This window comes from Pinus tabuliformis, chromosome 3_2 (assembly GCF_031772625.1).
Source record: "Pinus tabuliformis cultivar Carrire ecotype Pingquan chromosome 3_2, CPIR1, whole genome shotgun sequence".
Lineage (NCBI taxonomy): Eukaryota > Viridiplantae > Streptophyta > Pinopsida > Pinales > Pinaceae > Pinus > Pinus tabuliformis.
In genome coordinates this window covers 682,426,637-682,445,468 of record NC_142302.1, presented here as the reverse complement: position 1 = coordinate 682,445,468, position 18,832 = coordinate 682,426,637, and the positions used below count along the sequence as shown (strand labels likewise).

Sequence of the window (18,832 nt, the reverse complement as noted above, 5' to 3'; positions counted from 1 at the left end):
ATATAACAAATCGAATTTTATTTTTTATTACTTTTAACTTTTTAATATTAATTTAGCCAATATTTAAATGTTCACACTCATTCCAGAAACTAAGGTTTACATTACTTTTAACTTTCTATTATTAATTGAGCCAATATTTAAATGTTTATATTATTTTTAGTTTTGTATTTATTATTTTTCACTTTTTTGTTTATTACTTTTAACCTTTTATGTTCACACTCATTCCCTTATTTATATTATTTTTAACTTTTTATTATTAATTGACTGAACATTTAAATGTTCACACTTGAGTTTATATTACTTTTAGGAGTTGTCTATAATGCGACTTTTTGGAGATTCCGGTGACGGAATCCGGTGGAAGAAATTGAGGTTAAATCTTGATTTGTTGCAGTTAAAATGGTTTTTTAACTGCATATTTGGATTCAGCACCCTCGAAACCCCTGGAGGCTTTCATTGTGCAGAAACTAGCTATCAAACTTGCGATTCCAATAAATTCCTGCCGGATTTCGACCGGAAAAACCCGCCGGAAAGGCTTTCAAAAAGTGGCGTTATAGACAACTGCTTACTTTTAACTTTTTATCTATTAATCTTGACTTTTTATCTATTATTTCAGCCAACATTTAAATGTTTGCACTCATCCCTCATAATTTTAGTTTTTTTTGTTGTTTTGTTAATTGAGTCCACATTTACAATTTCTTATATACTTACATTACACCTACACATCTACCCTATCATGGATTGTAGAGTGTCTCTCAACCCAATAATCCTAGGTGTACTATTTTCTAATTATTCTACTATGTTTGGTTTTTGATGGTTCTTGAGACTCGGTGCACTATGCACAAGAAATCTAGACATAATCTTCATATCACATACATAGTAAAAAAAATCCCAAAATAACATTATCTGGTTGTTGAGACTCTGTGTAATATCCAAGATAAATCTAGACATAATCTTCATATCACATACTTAGTAAGAAATTCCCACAATGACATCATTATGAGCCTAGATCCATCTTAACTATAGATGTACAAGTGCCTCAGGTATAAAATATCTTTTAAGTCTAAAAAAGGTTCGCAACTCAAGAAATTTGATCTCTTTTGGCACCTTGTAGATCTGGACATAAAATAAATCTACCCTAGTTTAATTATTAATAATGAATAATTATAAATATTAATTTTATTTTTGTGTAATTTGACATAGTCAAAACTTTGTAATTAATAATTATGATTATTAAATTGTTTTATATTTTATTTATTTTTTATTTGTATTTTATTGTTATATATTTTGATTCAGTCAAAATATTTACATAACATAATCTTATAACATATCTTCTTTAATTTGAAAAATGCCTTTTAACACAATAATCTCTAAACTTAATAAAATAAAAATGTGATACATATATATTAAAAAATCATATAAATAAATAAAACAATTCATGGAAACAAACTTTTTAAAATAATGGTCAACCAAACGAATTTACCCTAGGTAGCGTTAAAAAAGGAAAAGGAGCCCTTAATTTCTTTTTTCGGAAATTATGCTAACGTCCTCCACTGCTCCATGCAACTATTCATTCACTCTTGTTGTTCGAATCGCTTTCTTCACATTAATTCTACCCTTCCCCTTGGCGTTCCCAGCACTGTGAGAATTTATTTTTACTGCGAGGTGATTTAGCGCAGAATCAAAATAATTTGACCTCCCGAAATAGAAACAAGGTAACTGAGGTTTGGAACACGAACGAGGATTGCCGCAGTGCATGCAGGACCTTTCTGCCGCCATGAATCATTCATTCATTGGTAAGTACAATGTTTGCAGTATATTCAAGTGTTTTCATGAATTGGACGACGTTCCTAAAAATTGGGGTGGGCAGATCCATATCCGGGAGGCTTCCCCGAAGTGACAGAAGAGTACCTCAAACAGGGCGATGCCAGGTGCATTGCATTCAATCGCAAGGGCACACTTCTTGCGGGTGAGTTTTCAGCACCCCCCCTCCTGTGTTTTTTTTTGTCTGCTTCTGTAATTATTGTGTGATCGGATGTTTTGTTTTTTTGTAATTGTGCTTGTGGGGATCGGCTGTTTTGTTTTTCTTTTTTATTCTATTTGAAAGAGCGCGTCGAAAGAAATTTGATGGCTCGACAGATTCCATTGCAACTGATTCTACTTAGAGATGGATGGACTGGAAAAGTCCTAGGTTTTGCAAAGAGGCTCTCTAAATTCCTAGAAAATGGAGTGGAGTGTGAGGAAATACAATATCGGCTGTTTTGTTTTTTTTTTTTCGATTTGAAAGAGCGCGTCGAAAGAAATTTGATGGCTCGACAGATTCCATTGCAACTGATTCTACTTAGAGATGGATGGACTGGAAAAGTCCTTCTAGGTTTTGCAAAGAGGCTCTCTAAATTCCTAGAAAATGGAGTGGAGTGTGAGGAAATACAATATCGAATTAAATTTAACGTATTGATAACTGAATCAAATCAGATTTTCGAATTGTTTAGTACATTTTGGCTGAATTTGGTAAATATTGTTTATTTCATATATACAAATATCCATAACAAGACGACAAATACTCTTTCAAAACCTCTAAACATATAATCTACAATTATCCATATCGCTCTCACTTACTAATTATCAAAGTTCTTCTTTCTATTACTCTGTGGATGCTTAAGCTTCCTAGTTGAATTTGATCCTTTGTTGTTTTCTTTAAAACTAAAATTCCAAACTTGGCACTCTCTAGCACTCAACTATTGGTTTGAGAACACAAATTCCTCTATTGGCCGCTTAACCCACATCTCAAGTCTAAGCTGAAGCACTATTAGACTATGGAGTGTGTGGGTCTCAGCCCGAACACCCTCATCTGTGCAATCAATGCAAGGATTGATCTAATGGATGAATACCTTCCTACAGGAGCAAAGGTCTCATCTCTCAACTTGAGAGAATCTTTTGGTCACAAATCTGGCCTTATACTTCTCTATGGTTTCGTCTATTGCATGCTTAACCATGAAGATGCAGCTTTAACCCACAATTGAATTATTAGCTAATCTTTGTACCACTTCCCATACACTAATATTTACAACAGATTAGTACTCTTCCACCATTGCATCAACCCATATACTTTACTCAACTCCTTCCTCAAAAGAGGATGGCTCAGTATCTACAAGCTGGGTCATTAGATCCACTTAGCCATTGTACCTTTAGGGTGACCTCCTTTTCCTGCACAAATTGAAGGAGCTCCCACATTCTCCCTCACATCATGCACAAGTCTATCAGCTTCCCTGGTTCCTTTTTTGCCTTCTTTGGAAGGGTATGCTTGACTAGATGTCTACACTCTCTATTCCTCTATTTGTGGATTCCCCAAGACTTCCCGTGGTCTAGAACTAAAATCTCCTCTTTTGGTGGGATCTAAAGCTCCCTCTCAAGAGAGCACCACATGGCTTTCTCCTCATCAAACTTTGCATCCCTCCTCACAACTCTCATTTTGAGGGAAGATATGTACAAACTGACGATTTTCAGTGTAACCCACAAAAAATACCAACTATGATGTCAGCTCCAGCTTCTAGACATGGCAGTGAATAGAAGCTCGAAAAATCTTGAAGTCAGTCACATCAGACCTTCTCCCCAAGAAAGCCTCCTAGAATGAGAAGTACTTCTATTATGCAAATAGACTATTGTGTTACATGCCTCTACACACAAATGTTGTGGTAGGCCTTGGTCATGTAGCATAGCTCTAGCTGCTCCCATAATGCTTTGGTTCCTCCTCTCAAATACCTAATTCTGTTGTAGATCTCTTTAAATTTCTTTCTCACATAAATTTGTGAATTCATTAGAAACATACTCACCTCCATTATCCCTGGTGAGAACCTTCACCTTCTTCCTGGTCTCTTTCTCAACTAGTGCCTTAAATTCTACAAACTTGGGGAATGTATCATCCTTCTTCTACATGAAAAATATCCAACACTTCCTTTCATCCATAAAAATGACAAAATATTTATATCTAGTAGTGGAGGTTGTCCAGAAAGGTCCAAAGAAATCAGAGTGGATCCTTTCCAACACTACATGTGCTTTGTTGTCCCAGTCATGGAATGTGCATTTTTCATACTTCCCTAAAGTACACACTTTGTCATACTTCCCCAAGGTACACACTTTGCAGACATCTTATTTCTCAAGTGCTCCTTTAGGAAGGCCAGTGCATATTTGTTGCATAATATTTAAAGTGCCATGACACAAATGGCCAAGTACTCTATTGAAAATTTCACTGACATCCCAAATTTCACTTTTTCTACCTTACTCATTAATGAGTACAATCTTCAACAACTAGCTTATATATATTCTTCACACAAATCCCAATATGCCTCACCTATCCAGTAGCTATATGTCTCAGGAATTATTTCCCTTTGCTGAAGATCACATCATAACAATGGTCTTCCAACATTGCTACAAATATGAGAATTTTCTTTAGGCTTTGAAGGAACATGACATTTTTGAGTCATAGAGGGGATCCTGACTCCCTTGAAAGGTGATTATACGTTGTACCTTCCATGGCTCCCCATCTTGATGTGCATCTAGACATCTTTCTCCTTTAGGTCACTCAAAAAGTCTCTACACCCTGTCATGTGGAATGATGCATCTGAGTCCAAGTACTACACACTCTCCATCATTGTGTTAGCCATGCATGCGATGAGTCCAAGTACCACACACTCCCCATAATTGTGTTACCCATGCATGCTATAAGGGTGAAGTCAAGCTCGAACTCTAAATCCAATGCTTCACCTGTTTCTCCTCTTAATTTCTTCTTGCTCAACTTTTTGTGTGGACACTTGGTGGGATAATAGCGGAATTCATGACAATTCAAGCATTTAATTTTAATTTTGGACAAGCTTTTCTTTTTTCCCCTTAGGTGGGTGCTGGTTTAGTTTGAGATTTATCCCAATTCCCCTTCTTTCCCTTTCCAACCAATGCCAATTATTCTTCATCTTTGTCCTTGGATGAAGTCTGATCACTGGTATTCTGCCTTATTTCAAAATTAGACCATAAGCATTCCTAATTCAGTAGTTTCTCCCTCTTGTTCATGGAATCTTGTTAGCTATGCCAGCTCTTGGGAAGGCATAGAAGTCTTAGGCTTACCAAGTCATCTTTTGCAACATTAACACCAACCCCTCCAAGTTCATCACTAACTTGTGTGAACCTGCTCATATATTGTGGAATGGTGTCATTCTTCTGCATCTTGATATTTTGAATTTTATCATTGAGGGCCAAGCTTCATGTGATCACTACTATTCTCAAACAGTTCTGTCAGTCCTTTCCACATTGCTAAAGGAGTTTCTTTTCCATGGAGATTTGAGACATTGTGGTCTAGCACTCCCTCCAAGATTATTCTCCTCCCGTTGGCTACATCTTTCTTCCATTAGGCTAGGTTCTGTGCATTAGATGCATGTGGTTTTATGATACCTTTCTTGACTTATTCTAGCAATCCATTGTCATCCAACATCACCTCCATATGATCCTTCCATGAAATGAAATAAGAGTTGCCTTCCAAGACATACTCTAGTCTTAGAACCTTGAATGTCATCTTCGAAACTCTAAAGAGGTTTTGCTACACTGAACTACAAAATTTGATACTCCTGAGAAATAACTTCAAATTTTGGTCTCTAATGTGACTCTTGCTCCAATACCATGTAGAAATTAGGGTGCATAATTACAACTACTCATGAAATTTTAATCTAAATCAAAACACAGAATCCTACTTTACTTCTCTATGAAATTCAATTCAAAATTTAGAACTTCAATCACAAACATTCAATGAAAAGTAAAACACATGCACAATTTTTTTTTCCAGGGGAAAGTAACTGATAAAAACCCTTATGCCTACTTGCATTAATCTAATGGATAAAGATCTATTAAAATTTCTAGCTCAATTTCAAGTGAGTAACCCATCTCTCTACTCACTAAGAAGCTCCAACCTACACATAGTCAACTTCTTACTCTACTTGAGCCCCTATTTTCTTGAGCAAATCCTTAGGAGTTAGGCCCCTAATATTTAGGAATTTTCCTCCAATTGATTGCTCAATTACCAAGGTTCATCATCTGATTGCATGTGACACCTGTACACTCAAGACTAGACTACAACTAACATTACACTGCATTGGAATCTACAGCATACCTGGGGAACTCCAATTCTCTCCATGCACTAGCTATTTTGGGTTCATTGATTAGTTAACTGGATGATCGTTGAGGTAGATTGATGTCCCAATACACAACTGACCTAAACTATTTTAACTGAAAACAATTTGAAATAACTGACCTTGATTCCTACAAATTATCAATCACATGCTTAATTTAACTCCAACTCCTCTAACTAGAATTTATTGAGCTAACTAAGTGACAAGAGTTGTGTCATACAGGTTAATTGCATCCAAGTTGTTTGCTGATGTGGAAACTTGTATTTTCTCAATACTACAAGCCAAAATCAAATTGATAGTTTCTTGCTGCATTTTTCAACAAAATGTACTTATACTAACAACATATATTGACAATCCCCTTTATTTATGAAAGTCTCCTCTCAGTAGATAGAAGTTCCACCCTACCTTCCCTCTCAGTAGATAGAAGTTCCACCCTACCTTTGTTTAGGCTCTAAGGTCAAGATTTCCGGGAAAGTGCCAAAAAAAAGGCATTATTATATCGATCTCAAGACTAGGAAATGAATAAGGGTTAAGTGAATGTCCTCTCGAAGAATAGCTAATACATTCCCTTCATTGATGTATGGTTTGGAAAATGATTTAGATTATGGAAGAATATGAAAATGTCTTCCCTTATTTCTCCTGAAGAAGTCCAATATTCCTACATCTAATAGATAGATAGTTGCTTTTAGTCACTCTTCTCTACTTTTATAAGGTATCTATTGATTGAAGGACCAAAAAGGGGAAAAGAATTAGGTTTTAAGATCAATGGTGGAAGGTTTATGTAGAGAACAAGTGTCTTGATCTTGGCATGTCCCAAAATTTGACCTTGGTTTCAACTAGCCTCAAAATTGATTCATCTTTTCTTGTGGAGTTGATAGCGCTACTGAGTCCATGACAAAGTGGTCCCACTACATGGATTATGATGGTCAATGAATGCCGAAGAGTTCAGTTAAAATTACTCATAATAATTATGACAAGTAGCCTAAATACTTTGGAAATCAAATTTATGGTTTGACATTTGTTTTACATGCCAAATAAGTTAAAAATAAAAATAAAAACAATATGTGGAGTGTGAAATTCCATGGCTAGGAACCATTAGCATCAAATTTTCGTAGGATGGCATTGTATCAATCTCAAGACTCACTCGAAAGCAATGTAAAGGAGTATAGCATCACAATATGGAGACTCACACCAAAACCTACATCATGATTAGCTAAGCTTTATGCTAATTAGTGTTTCATTAAGGATAGGGGAAACTTAAGGGCATCATTAATTAGCCATGCCTCACATCAATATAGTGACTCACTCCAAATCCAGCATCGAGATTACCTAAGCATTGGGTGCATGTAGTACCTTATTATTTGTCCTTGCCTCCTCATTGTTGCAAATGTGGAATTATTAGACATAGCTAAGTCTTAATGCAAACTATAGTCATATTAATATGTATGTTTGAACTATTCATTTCTGATTCATGAACTTCTTCTCGGTACTTGTGAATCTTACTCAGGAGTGCCTTGATGCAACCCATTATCCCTAAAATAAAACTTTCCATTCCCATTAGACAATTGCTCGTACTAGTAGAACTGAGAAATATGTTTGCATTACTTTTCTTTTGAAGAGGAGAACTTCCATTTTCTTTAAAGGGCCACTCTTTCACAACACTTCCATGTTGAACATGCTACATAGTCTTCTCACAGGCTTTCTCAACTAACCCATGTTTCTAGGATGGTTGAAACTCTTGTAGCTAATATTGTGATTAAGCTTATTTATCACTTTTATCACAATGTGTGGTCTAAAAATCATTGTAGGGGTTTAATCTTAATGAATCTCTCTTATTTTCATTACATCCTCACAGTCTAAGGGAAATGAAGTATTTTATTTATTATACATTGAAATCACAAAAGAAAGAATTGTAAAAGAATAGGCCCCGGTGAAGCCAAGGTTGATATACTAACAAATCAAATCGCTATATAAATGGTTATATGGAGCTAGACCTGATACATATATGTGTGTGTGTGATATATGAATATTGAAACAAGAAAGAAACAATATATTATATTGTATTTGCAAAAGAAACAAGTGTTCAAGTGTTTAAGATCTCCACCTGAAATATATATATATATATATATATATATATATATATTACGTTTTATAAAGTTCGACACATGTGCAATGTTATGGATGATTGGTTCTGCTAATAGCCTCGATTGCGATTGCGGGCTAGACCAAAACATATATACATTGTGTTTAAAGTCCCAGCGGGTCCACAGAGCAATGGGTGTTGGTTCCGTCACTTCTAATTTGCCAAAACCGGATCCGATATTTTATATATTACATTTTAATATTTTTGGTGGGTCCGCTGTATAGCATAGCACATTATGTACAGGTGTTTGGTTCCACCAATTGCAATACGCGATGGGCCAAACCCAAAGCACATCTATATCGTGTTTTATAAGCCCGAGCGGGTCCGCGATCATTGCATAACTCTTTGTGATATGCGATGGCCACACCCGATATGGTATATATTACGTTTTATAGCTCTAACGTGTCCATCATAGCACAAAGTGCCTTTGTATATGTATATGGCCCCGTTAAGTGCCATCAATAATAAAGATCCCGAACTCGATAGTTTATATGCTATGTTTTATAACTCCGGCGCATCTGTCTTGTTAAAGTTTGATAAAAATGGCAATGTTTGTATTAAAATAAAACCCAATGGTCACCTCTACGAAGGAGAGTCTAAACCATGAGAGTTTGGCTCTGCAGAACGCTCTACATTGTTCATGCACATTAAACATTAAATAGAAAACATGGTTTTAGGGAGGCTAGAACAGCATCCTAAGAAATAGAAACTAATTCCTATCCTGAAGTTATGTGAACCAACTCTACATATTCTAGGATATTCTCCATTATCTTCAACACTCCGCCTTAATGGAGAATGGGTTCACATATATGCCTAACATCTCCATAAACATTTGAAACTTAACTTTTCCAAGAGGCTTAGTGAAAATGTCCGCAACATTATCACATGTATTACAATATTCGAGATGAATTTCTTTAGATTGCACTTTCTCCCTGACAATGTGGAATTGAGTATCAATATTTTTAGTGTTTTTGTGAAACACTGGACTCTTGGCCGGCTTGATTGAACTCTGATTATCACATCTGATTGTTGTTGCCACTGTCTGTTCTTCCCAACATCCTGGAGAAGTATCGGCAACCAAACTACCTGACACGTTGCTACACACATTGCCTGATACTCTGCTTCTGCTGAGGAAAAGGAGACTATGTTCTGCTTCTTGTTGCTCCATGTGATCACCGAGATCCAAGACTGAATGCATAACCTATTATAGATCTGTGATCATCTACATTTCCTGCCCAATCTGAATCTGCAAATCTTGTTAATCTAACATGAGAAGAGTTCGTGTAAATAATTCCATAATCTATAGTACCTTGTAGATACCTCAAAACATTCTTCGCTACATTCCAATGGCTTTTGAGTGGCTTAGACATAAATTGGCTTAGCATACTCACTGCATAAGCCAGATCAGGTCTAGTGGTGGTTAGGTAGATCAGACTCCCAACGAGTGGTGTGTAAAGTGTTTCATCTACCACTTTTGAGCCATCCTCACACTGTAATTTGATTTTCTGCTGCAATGGTACCGGTGTTGGCTTACACTGATCCATTCTAAACTTTTTTAACAGGCCTTTGACATACTTTGCTTGAGACAGAAATGTTTGACCTGAATCTCTCTAGATCTTGAGACCTAAACAGTATTTGAGTTCACCAAGGTGCTTCATCTCAAACATCTGTGACATCTGTTGCTTGATTTCATCAATTAGATATGTAGCATCATGTGTAATTATCAAGTCATCTACATATAATGAAATCAACACTACACACCCTTGTTCATATTTCATGGTGTAAAGATTAGGGTCATTCTTACTTCTATTGTAGCCAGCTTGTAGAAAAAATGAATCAATATTCTCATACCACGACCTGGGAGCTTGTTTTAGTCCATAAAGTGCTTTCTTCAATCTACAGACTAAATGTTCTTTTCTTTTATGGACAAACCCTTCGGGTTGCTCTAGATAAACCTCTTCTTTTAGTTGTCCATTCAAAAATGCATACTTTACATCTATTTGGTGCATCATCCAATGTTTCTTAGTAGCTAAAGCGATTAACATTCTGATGGTGTTCAATTTAGCTACAGGGGCAAAGTTTTCTTCATAGTCTATCCCTTCCTTTTGTGTGTACCCCTTTGTAACCAACCTAGCTTTCAGGTTTTCTATAGTTCCATTTGCATTAATTTTTGGTTTATATAACCATTTACAACCTATGGTCTATTTTCCTCTAGGAAGTTCAACCAATTCCCAAGTGTTATTTCTGATTATTGAATCATATTCTTGTTCCATGGATGTTTTCGATTCACTACTTTCATTTACTTCTTTAAAACTAGATGGTTCAACCACATTCATCATACTAGTTATAAAAGCATCTTCCCTATATCTTGTAGGCATTTGAGCTTTCCTACCTGATCTCCTGAGTCGTGGGGTGGTGGTTACAAACCTTACTCGATCATCATTTATTTCTTCCTGTTGTTCTTGCTGCTGTTGTTGTTGTTGTTGCTGTTGTTGTTCATCCTCTACCTTTGTTTGCTGCGGACCCTGATTGTTCTCTGCTTCTTCTTCATCCACAAAGTATGGAATGTCCCATTCCTCATAGTGCTCATCAGGTTCTTCATGATCCTGCTCATGGAATTTAACATCTCTACTAACAAAAATCTTGTGAGTACAAGGATTAAATAATTTGTATGCTTTATATGATGAACAATACCCTATAAAAATACATCTCATGGCTTTTGAATATAATTTCCTTCTATATTCCTTTGGAATGTGGGCAAATTCTTTTGACCCAAATATTCTTAAGTGTTTTACTGCAGGCTTATATCCATATAATGCTTCAAAAGGAGTTTTAGACTCAAGACTTCTTCTAGGACTCCTATTTCTCAAATAAATCGTAGTATTCACTACTTCAGCCCAAAAACCATTTGAAAGATTCTTACCTTTCAGAATACTTCTAGCACATTCCACGAGTGTTCTATTCTTTCTTTCTGTTACTCCATTTTGCTATGGAGTATGGGGTACTGTGAACTGCTGCAAAATTCCATGATCTTTACAATATCTGATAAGCTCGTCTTTCCTATTTTCTCCCCCTTGATCAGAGCAGAGAATTTTTATCTGTTTCCCTGTTTGTCTTTCAATCATATTTTTAAACTACTTAAAGTATTCAAATGTATGACTCTTATTACTTAAGAAATACACCCAAGAAAACTTCGTACAGTCATCAATAAACAGTAGAAAATATAGTGCACCTCCTAATGATTTTGTCTGCATGGGTCCACAAAGGTCTATGTGCACTAATTCCAGTATATCCCTCTCTTTCTTTTCTACTCTCACATGGAACTCTTCTCTATGCATTTTTCCTAAAGTATAGGCATCACAATCATTATGAACTTGCTTTAGCGTAGGAAGATCTCTTACCATTTCCTTCTTTTGTAGTAACAACAAATCATTGCAGTTGATGTGGCCGAATCTCTGATGCCAAAGCTCTTCTGTAGTCAGGATCGCTACTGTCAATGCTAAAACTGGTGTAGGGCTCACATCCAACTTGGACAGTCCTCCTGTTTGGATTCCTGTAGCAATTGTCTTCATGCCATTTAGCAGATCTTTAATATAACAATTAGATTTTAAAAAATCAACTTTCAAATCTTGATTTATAATCATAGATACAAAATTCAAGTTCTTTTTTATGCAAGGCACATACATAACATTATAATTTTTTTTGATATTACCATTAGGTAGAATGATAGAAACTTTCCCACATCCCTTGATTTGATGACTTCTGTCATCACCTAGGTAAATCTGTGCGCCTTTGTTGATTTCTTTAAAATCTTCCAGCCAATGCTTATTCCCTATCATGTGCATTGACACTCTGAATCTACATACCATATGTCTGCATCAACATTTTCATCATGATCTACCATGAACAATCTTAAATTTGGCACCTTATCACCATTCGCGAGATGACATACATGTCTTTTTGGCTTCTATTGTTCTTCATGATATTTCTTTTTCCTACACTCCCTCGCAATATGACCCAATTTTCCATAATAAAAACATTTAGTTTCACAGTAGTTTTTTTGGGATGCATACCTTGAGTCTGATTTGGCCATTTTTGTGAACTTGCTCTATTTTGCCGTTGTGGACCTCCTTTCCCTTTGTAGAAGTTTTTCTTCACCATCAATGTAAGAACGACACTCTCGGGCTTCAAAGTCGATCTCCTCTCTTCTTGCTGCATCAGTATACCTGTCAACTCTTCAAAATATGGGATCTTCTCTCTGGCATTTATCCTAGTGATGAACATTTCATGATCATCAGTGACACCATTCATTGTAATGGTTACAAGATCTGTATCGTCAACTATATGACCAATGTTTCTTGATCCTTGCTACAAATGAAGTAATTGTTTCATTCTCCTCCATCTTCATGGATAGGATCTTACTTTTGAGGAACAAAAGACCATTTGAATTCCTGATCTCATACAATTCCTTCAAAATTCCCCAAATCTCGTTAGCTGACTTACCTTCTCTGATGTGCGGTATAATGCAGTCTTTCACTAAAATCTTTAACATTATCCTTGCTCTACTTTCTTGTTTCTCCCAATCTGGGATTGATGTCGATCCAGCTACGGGCTTCAGCTCATCCCCATTGACAATCGTCCAAGCATTGTGTGCTTCTAGCAGAGTCTGCATCTTGAACTTCCAATTTTCATAATTGGAACCATTAAGCTTGTTATGCTCGTTCATGCATGCTTCAAAAATATTGTTATTCATCTTGACGATTTAGAAAAAAAATTCGAGAGGTAGAAGATGTTAAATTTACCCCAAATCTATGACAGAGACAAATCACTGATCTTCAATGTTGCTTGATCTCGCAGCACACGCACAGATCACCATGGCTTCCTTCTCAGCCTCTCGAAAACCTTCTATTGTCAGTTACAGCCTTGTTATTGGCTTCTCCTTGTAGTGTTTCTGACAATGATAGCCTTTTTCTTGCCTTACATGATCGTCGCAGAAGTGCATCCTTTCTGTGACGTCATCGCAGCTGTACACATCTTTCCTATGATGAAAAAGATAGAAAATACACGCGAAGGAGCTACAGTGCACTCGTGACAAAGGTACACTCAAAACCAGGGATGATTTCATAATCATCACAGTTATCTGCCTTACAACTACGTTGATCTCAGTTCAAAGAACCACCCACCAGCCATTGTACAGGTTCCTTAGCCCTGACACTCTAATACCATGATAAAAATGTCACTGCTTGTATTGAAATAAAACCCACTAGTCAGCTCTACGAAATAGAGTCTGAACAAGGAGAGTCTATCTCTGCAGAACACTCTACATTGTTCATGCACATTACACATTAAATAGAAAACACGGTTTTATGGATGTTAGAACAACATCCTAAGAAATAGAAACTAATTCCTATCATGAGGTTACATGAACCAACTCTACCTATTCTAGGATATTCTCCATTATCTTCAACACAGTTTATTAAGGATTAGGTTGATATAACAATGGAAAGCACCAATTGTGATTTGTGATGGGAAGTCAACGGAGCGCTAAACAGGCAGATCCGATAGATTTATTAAATAGATTTAATTCCTTTCAGTTTCACCTTGCGTGTTTTGTGTCGATTTTGTTGTGTAAGAGGAAGAATCAATGTTTGAAACGAATATAAAGAAAAGGTGATTGGTCGGGTTTATTTGTATTTTCACCAATTAGAATACTCCCAACATATATGCGGTCCCCTTTCAAATCTTTTGGCGCAATTTTAGAGTTTCAATATTTTATATGTAATAAAGTTGAATAATCTCAAATAGAAAATAGTTTTGTAACTGTTATAACGCAGTTTATTAGCTGTTTCAAGAAGTAAGTTTCCAAAACTAATTTGATAGAAGAGATAAAAGCCTAAAAAAGGAATTATAAAGGGTTGTTGTTGGAATTTTGGAGAAACCAAAGACTAGGCCATTGTATTCTTGATATAGCTATTGATTAATGAAAGAATGAGAAGTTTCCATGAATTGTTGGGTATAATTTTGTAACTTCTCTGTCATTTGTCATCTTATGTTTTCTTCTTTCAAGTATAGTAACGAAGTTGCAATTATTTATTTGCTTATGTAGATAAAGTTAAAATCCCTTAAAAGAGTGCTCCTATACTTGAAGTTTTCATCTTCCTTTCTAAGTTATAGATAATAGTTTTTGTGTAAGGCAACATATTATATTTAACTTCTCCTTGGGTTGTAAATAGTAGTTTCTGTGTTGAGCAACATATTGTCAATGATTCAATTCTCATTTCATAATTCTTCTAAGTGACGTATAGTAGGTTCTACGTTAAGAAGAATATATCTTTAACTTCTCGTTCAAGCTTTCTTCATTCATCATTTATATCTAGCAACAAATGGCATTCTAAGATGTTCTTGTCATACATGTATTAAGGGTTAAAGACCAAGTTTTCTAGGTCCTTCATTTGAGAACACAACAAACAATAAAGTGACAAATAAGTGAAAACAAACAATAATTATTAATGTCTTAAGCACAATTTATCCACAGCTAGGAAATTGGTTTGTTAAGGTACAACATTAATTGGTGCCATTGCTGGGGAGAGAAGACAAGAACATTTTTCCCTAGGTTTTCAATATTTTCCTTTGGTTGTTCAGTGAGGAGGAAATGTTTTGCTATTTTGAATAAAAGCAATTGAATAAGAGCACTTTTCCTTGGATTTATTAAGTTTGAAGTTGATTCTTGAGAATGACAAGTTTCCATAGTTGGTTGTACATTCACGCCTATGATTTTCACTTACAACATTGACTGGTGACTCCACTATACTTTGAAGTTTTCTTTTCTGGGTTTTAATGGTTCTCCTTGCATTGTTAGTCCATAAATTTGATCCTTTTGATTTTACTAGGATCACTGGCTATCCTCATGATATGCCTGCATTTTATGCGTGGAATGAGTATCTTCCAAAATTCAGTAGAAAGGAATATGAAGATCCAGCTCAGCATCTCCAAGAGTTTCATGAATGCATGGAGCAGTAGGGCATCATTCATGAAGATGTGAAGATGAAGTTGTTTTTGTTTTCTTTAAACCAAAAACCTAGGGTTTGGTTCAGGTCTCTGCCTCATTCAAGAATTTCATCTCTGAAAGATTTCCATTCAGTATTCAATTCTTATTATAGAACTTATTATCCACACAAGGTTTTTTTTGAAGGTTGTTGTGAATATTATGATTTTAAAGAAACTTCAAAAGCTCAAGATAATCCTGTTGAGGGAACTAATGATCTTGTTGATAATATAACAAGCATTGAGAGAATTTATAGCCACATTAACTATGAGCAAGTCTCTAAAAATGAGGAACTATCATTTTCTCAAAATGATGTGGAGAAGCTTATAAAGCATTTCCCTTCAATAATCTCCCAAGCAGAGAATTTGTTGACTATGTTCCAAGCAGATTGAGCATCATTTTCTCAAAATGATGTGGAGAAGTTTATAAAGCATTTCTCTCCAATAATATCCCAAGTTGAGAATCGGTTGACTCTGTTCCAAGAAAATCAAGAGGAGGAAAATTCAAACATGCATCAAGAATTTCTACTCAGCACTCAAGAAGAGGAAGAAATAATTAAGTTGAAAATAAATCCCAAGAGTTCCTATTTTGTTAAATTTGATGATCCTCCTATCTATAATGAAAATGGTTTAAATGGGGAATAGTACGAAGCTCTTCAAGTTCATTAGTTGGGTGTTGAATATAACAAGCATTGAGAGAATTTATAGCCACATTAACTATGAGCAAGTCTCTAAAAATGAGGAACTATCATTTTCTCAAAATGATGTGGAGAAGCTTATAAAGCATTTCCCTTCAATAATCTCCCAAGCAGAGAATTTGTTGACTATGTTCCAAGCAGATTGAGCATCATTTTCTCAAAATGATGTGGAGAAGTTTATAAAGCATTTCTCTCCAATAATATCCCAAGTTGAGAATCGGTTGACTCTGTTCCAAGAAAATCAAGAGGAGGAAAATTCAAACATGCATCAAGAATTTCTACTCAGCACTCAAGAAGAGGAAGAAATAATTAAGTTGAAAATAAATCCCAAGAGTTCCTATTTTGTTAAATTTGATGATCCTCCTATCTATAATGAAAATGGTTTAAATGGGGAATAGTACGAAGCTCTTCAAGTTCATTAGTTGGGTGTTGAAAATAGAGGGATAAACGAGCAAGTCGGTTATGTTGGAAAGAAATATATTGAGCCATCTATCATAGCAAAAGAGGCTATCTTATGTAAGAACAAAGATGATAAAGAGATTTTATATCCTTGCATTGAAGAACATAAGGATGCCCATGAATCAAAAGTGAACAATCTATTTGAAGTTGATCATATGTCATATAATGATGTGAAAGAATTTCTTTTTCTTCCTGAGGATATTATTACAAATTATTTTCAATCAAAGCTTAGAGATGAAAAGTGGAGACATGAAGGTGACATAGATCATTTTCTTAAAGATGTCGCTGATTGTTATGTTGAGCATATTATCCCAATAGAAGGTCTATTTCAGCAAGAACATATTTTTATTTATACTTTTGAAGATCCTGTGGCAGATTACATGGAAGAATTTATCAGCAGTCTACACATATCATTTTGTGGATATACTCCTAATTTTTGTTGTGAGCTGCTTTTATGCATAATTTATTTTTTGTTCAGGATGAATTGCATTTTCAAGATTCACTGGAAGAATGGTTCTAGATTAAGCACCCAAATGCTAACCTGGTACCAATGGAAGAATGACTTCACTTGATGGAGATGAGTCATGTACATATGTAGGAACTTGTACATAAATAATCTCAAGTGTTGAGCATTTGGTTTCCAATTGCAATTCTTTAGTTTAATCATTAGTTGATAAATAAAGGTGACTTTCCCAGCTGGAAAATAGTTTGCAGAGGTTTCTAACTTTAATATTATCAGGTTCTAGTTTGTCAATTTTCAGGGTTTTCATAGTTTTGGACTCCATTCCCAACTAAGGCTACTGATCTACGATTCTCAATATTTTTTTATCAAAGCACAAGCATCTTATCACTGCAGATATTGGTGTGGGTTCGCTGTACAAATTTTCACACAGTTAAGCTTCACGAAGCAATATATGACTCCATGCCCAATGGATAAGGCACTAATCTACAATTATTAGTGCTTCTGTGGCAAAAGCACTATCCTCAATTGGAGTCGGATGTTGTAGCTTATAATGTCTTTAAGCTTATTTATCACTTTTATCACAATGTGTGGTCTAAAAATCATTGCAGGTGTTCAACCTTAATGAAGCTTTCTTACTTTCTTTACATTTGCAGAGTCTAAGGGAAATGAAGTATTTTGTATATTATACATTGAAATCACAAAAGAAAGAATTGTAAGAGAATCGGCCCCGTTGTAGCCAAGGTTGATATGCAAAAAAATCAAATCGCTATATAAATGGTTATATGGAGCTAGACTTGATATATGTGTGTGTGTGTGTGTGTGTGTGTGTGTGTGTGATAGTTGCATATTGAAACAAGAAAGAAACAAAGTAATATATCAGATTCACAAAAGAAACAAGTGTTAAAGTGTTTAAGATCGGGACTTCAAATATATATATATATATATATATATATATATATATATATATATATATATATATATATATATATATATATAATATATATATATATATATATATATATATTGCATTTTACAAAATTTAGCGGGTCTGCAATGTTATCCAAACGATGATTGGTTCCGCTGATAGCACCAATTGCAATTTGTGATTTTTGATTGTGGGCCGGACCCTAAACATATATACATTGTGTTTGAAAGTCCCGGCGGGTCCGTAGAGCAATGGGTGTTGGTTTCGCCAATTGCAATTTGTGATAGGTGGATCCGATATTTTATATATTAGATTTTAATATTTCCAGCAGGTCCATTGTATAGCATAGCGCATTATGTATAAGCGTTTGGTTCCGCTGATTGTGATATGCGATGGGCCAGACTCAAAGTATATATACATTTTGTTTTATAAGCCTCGGCGGGTCCGCGATCATCACATAACACTTTACGATATGCGATGGGTGGACCCAATATGGTATATATTATGTTTTATAACTCTGGTGTGTTCGTGATATTGTAAAGCACCTTTGTATATGTATATGGTCCCGCTGACTGCAATCAACAATAAAGATCCTGGACTCGATAGTTTATATGCTATGTTTTATAACTCTGACGCATCCATCTTGTCATAGTTTATCAAGGATTGGGTTGATATAACAATGGAAAGCTCTGATTGCAATTTGTGATGGGAATTCAACGGAGCTTTGAACAGGCGGATCCAATAGATTTATTAAACAGAGTTAATTCCTTTCAGTTTTGCCTTGTGTGTTTTGCGTCTATTTCACTATGTAAGGGGAAGAATCAACCTTTGAAATGAATATAAAGAAAAGGTGATTGGTCAGGTTTATTTGTATTTTCACCAATTAGAATACTCCTGACATATATGCGGTCCCCTTTCAAAGCTTTTGGA

At 35.3% G+C, this 18,832-nt stretch overlaps 1 protein-coding gene across 1 annotated transcript in view; it reads left to right on the top strand.

The window, feature by feature from the left end:
- Window positions 1-1,774: 1,774 nt before the first annotated feature.
- LOC149182486 (protein RBL-like) overlaps window positions 1,775-18,832 on the top strand; it is a 117,760-nt gene continuing 100,702 nt past the window's right edge. The window contains exons 1-2 of the mRNA XM_089414574.1: window positions 1,775-1,793; window positions 1,868-1,966. Of these exons, the coding sequence (XP_089270700.1) occupies window positions 1,775-1,793; window positions 1,868-1,966 (118 nt within the window). The remainder of the gene's footprint in view (window positions 1,794-1,867; window positions 1,967-18,832) is intronic.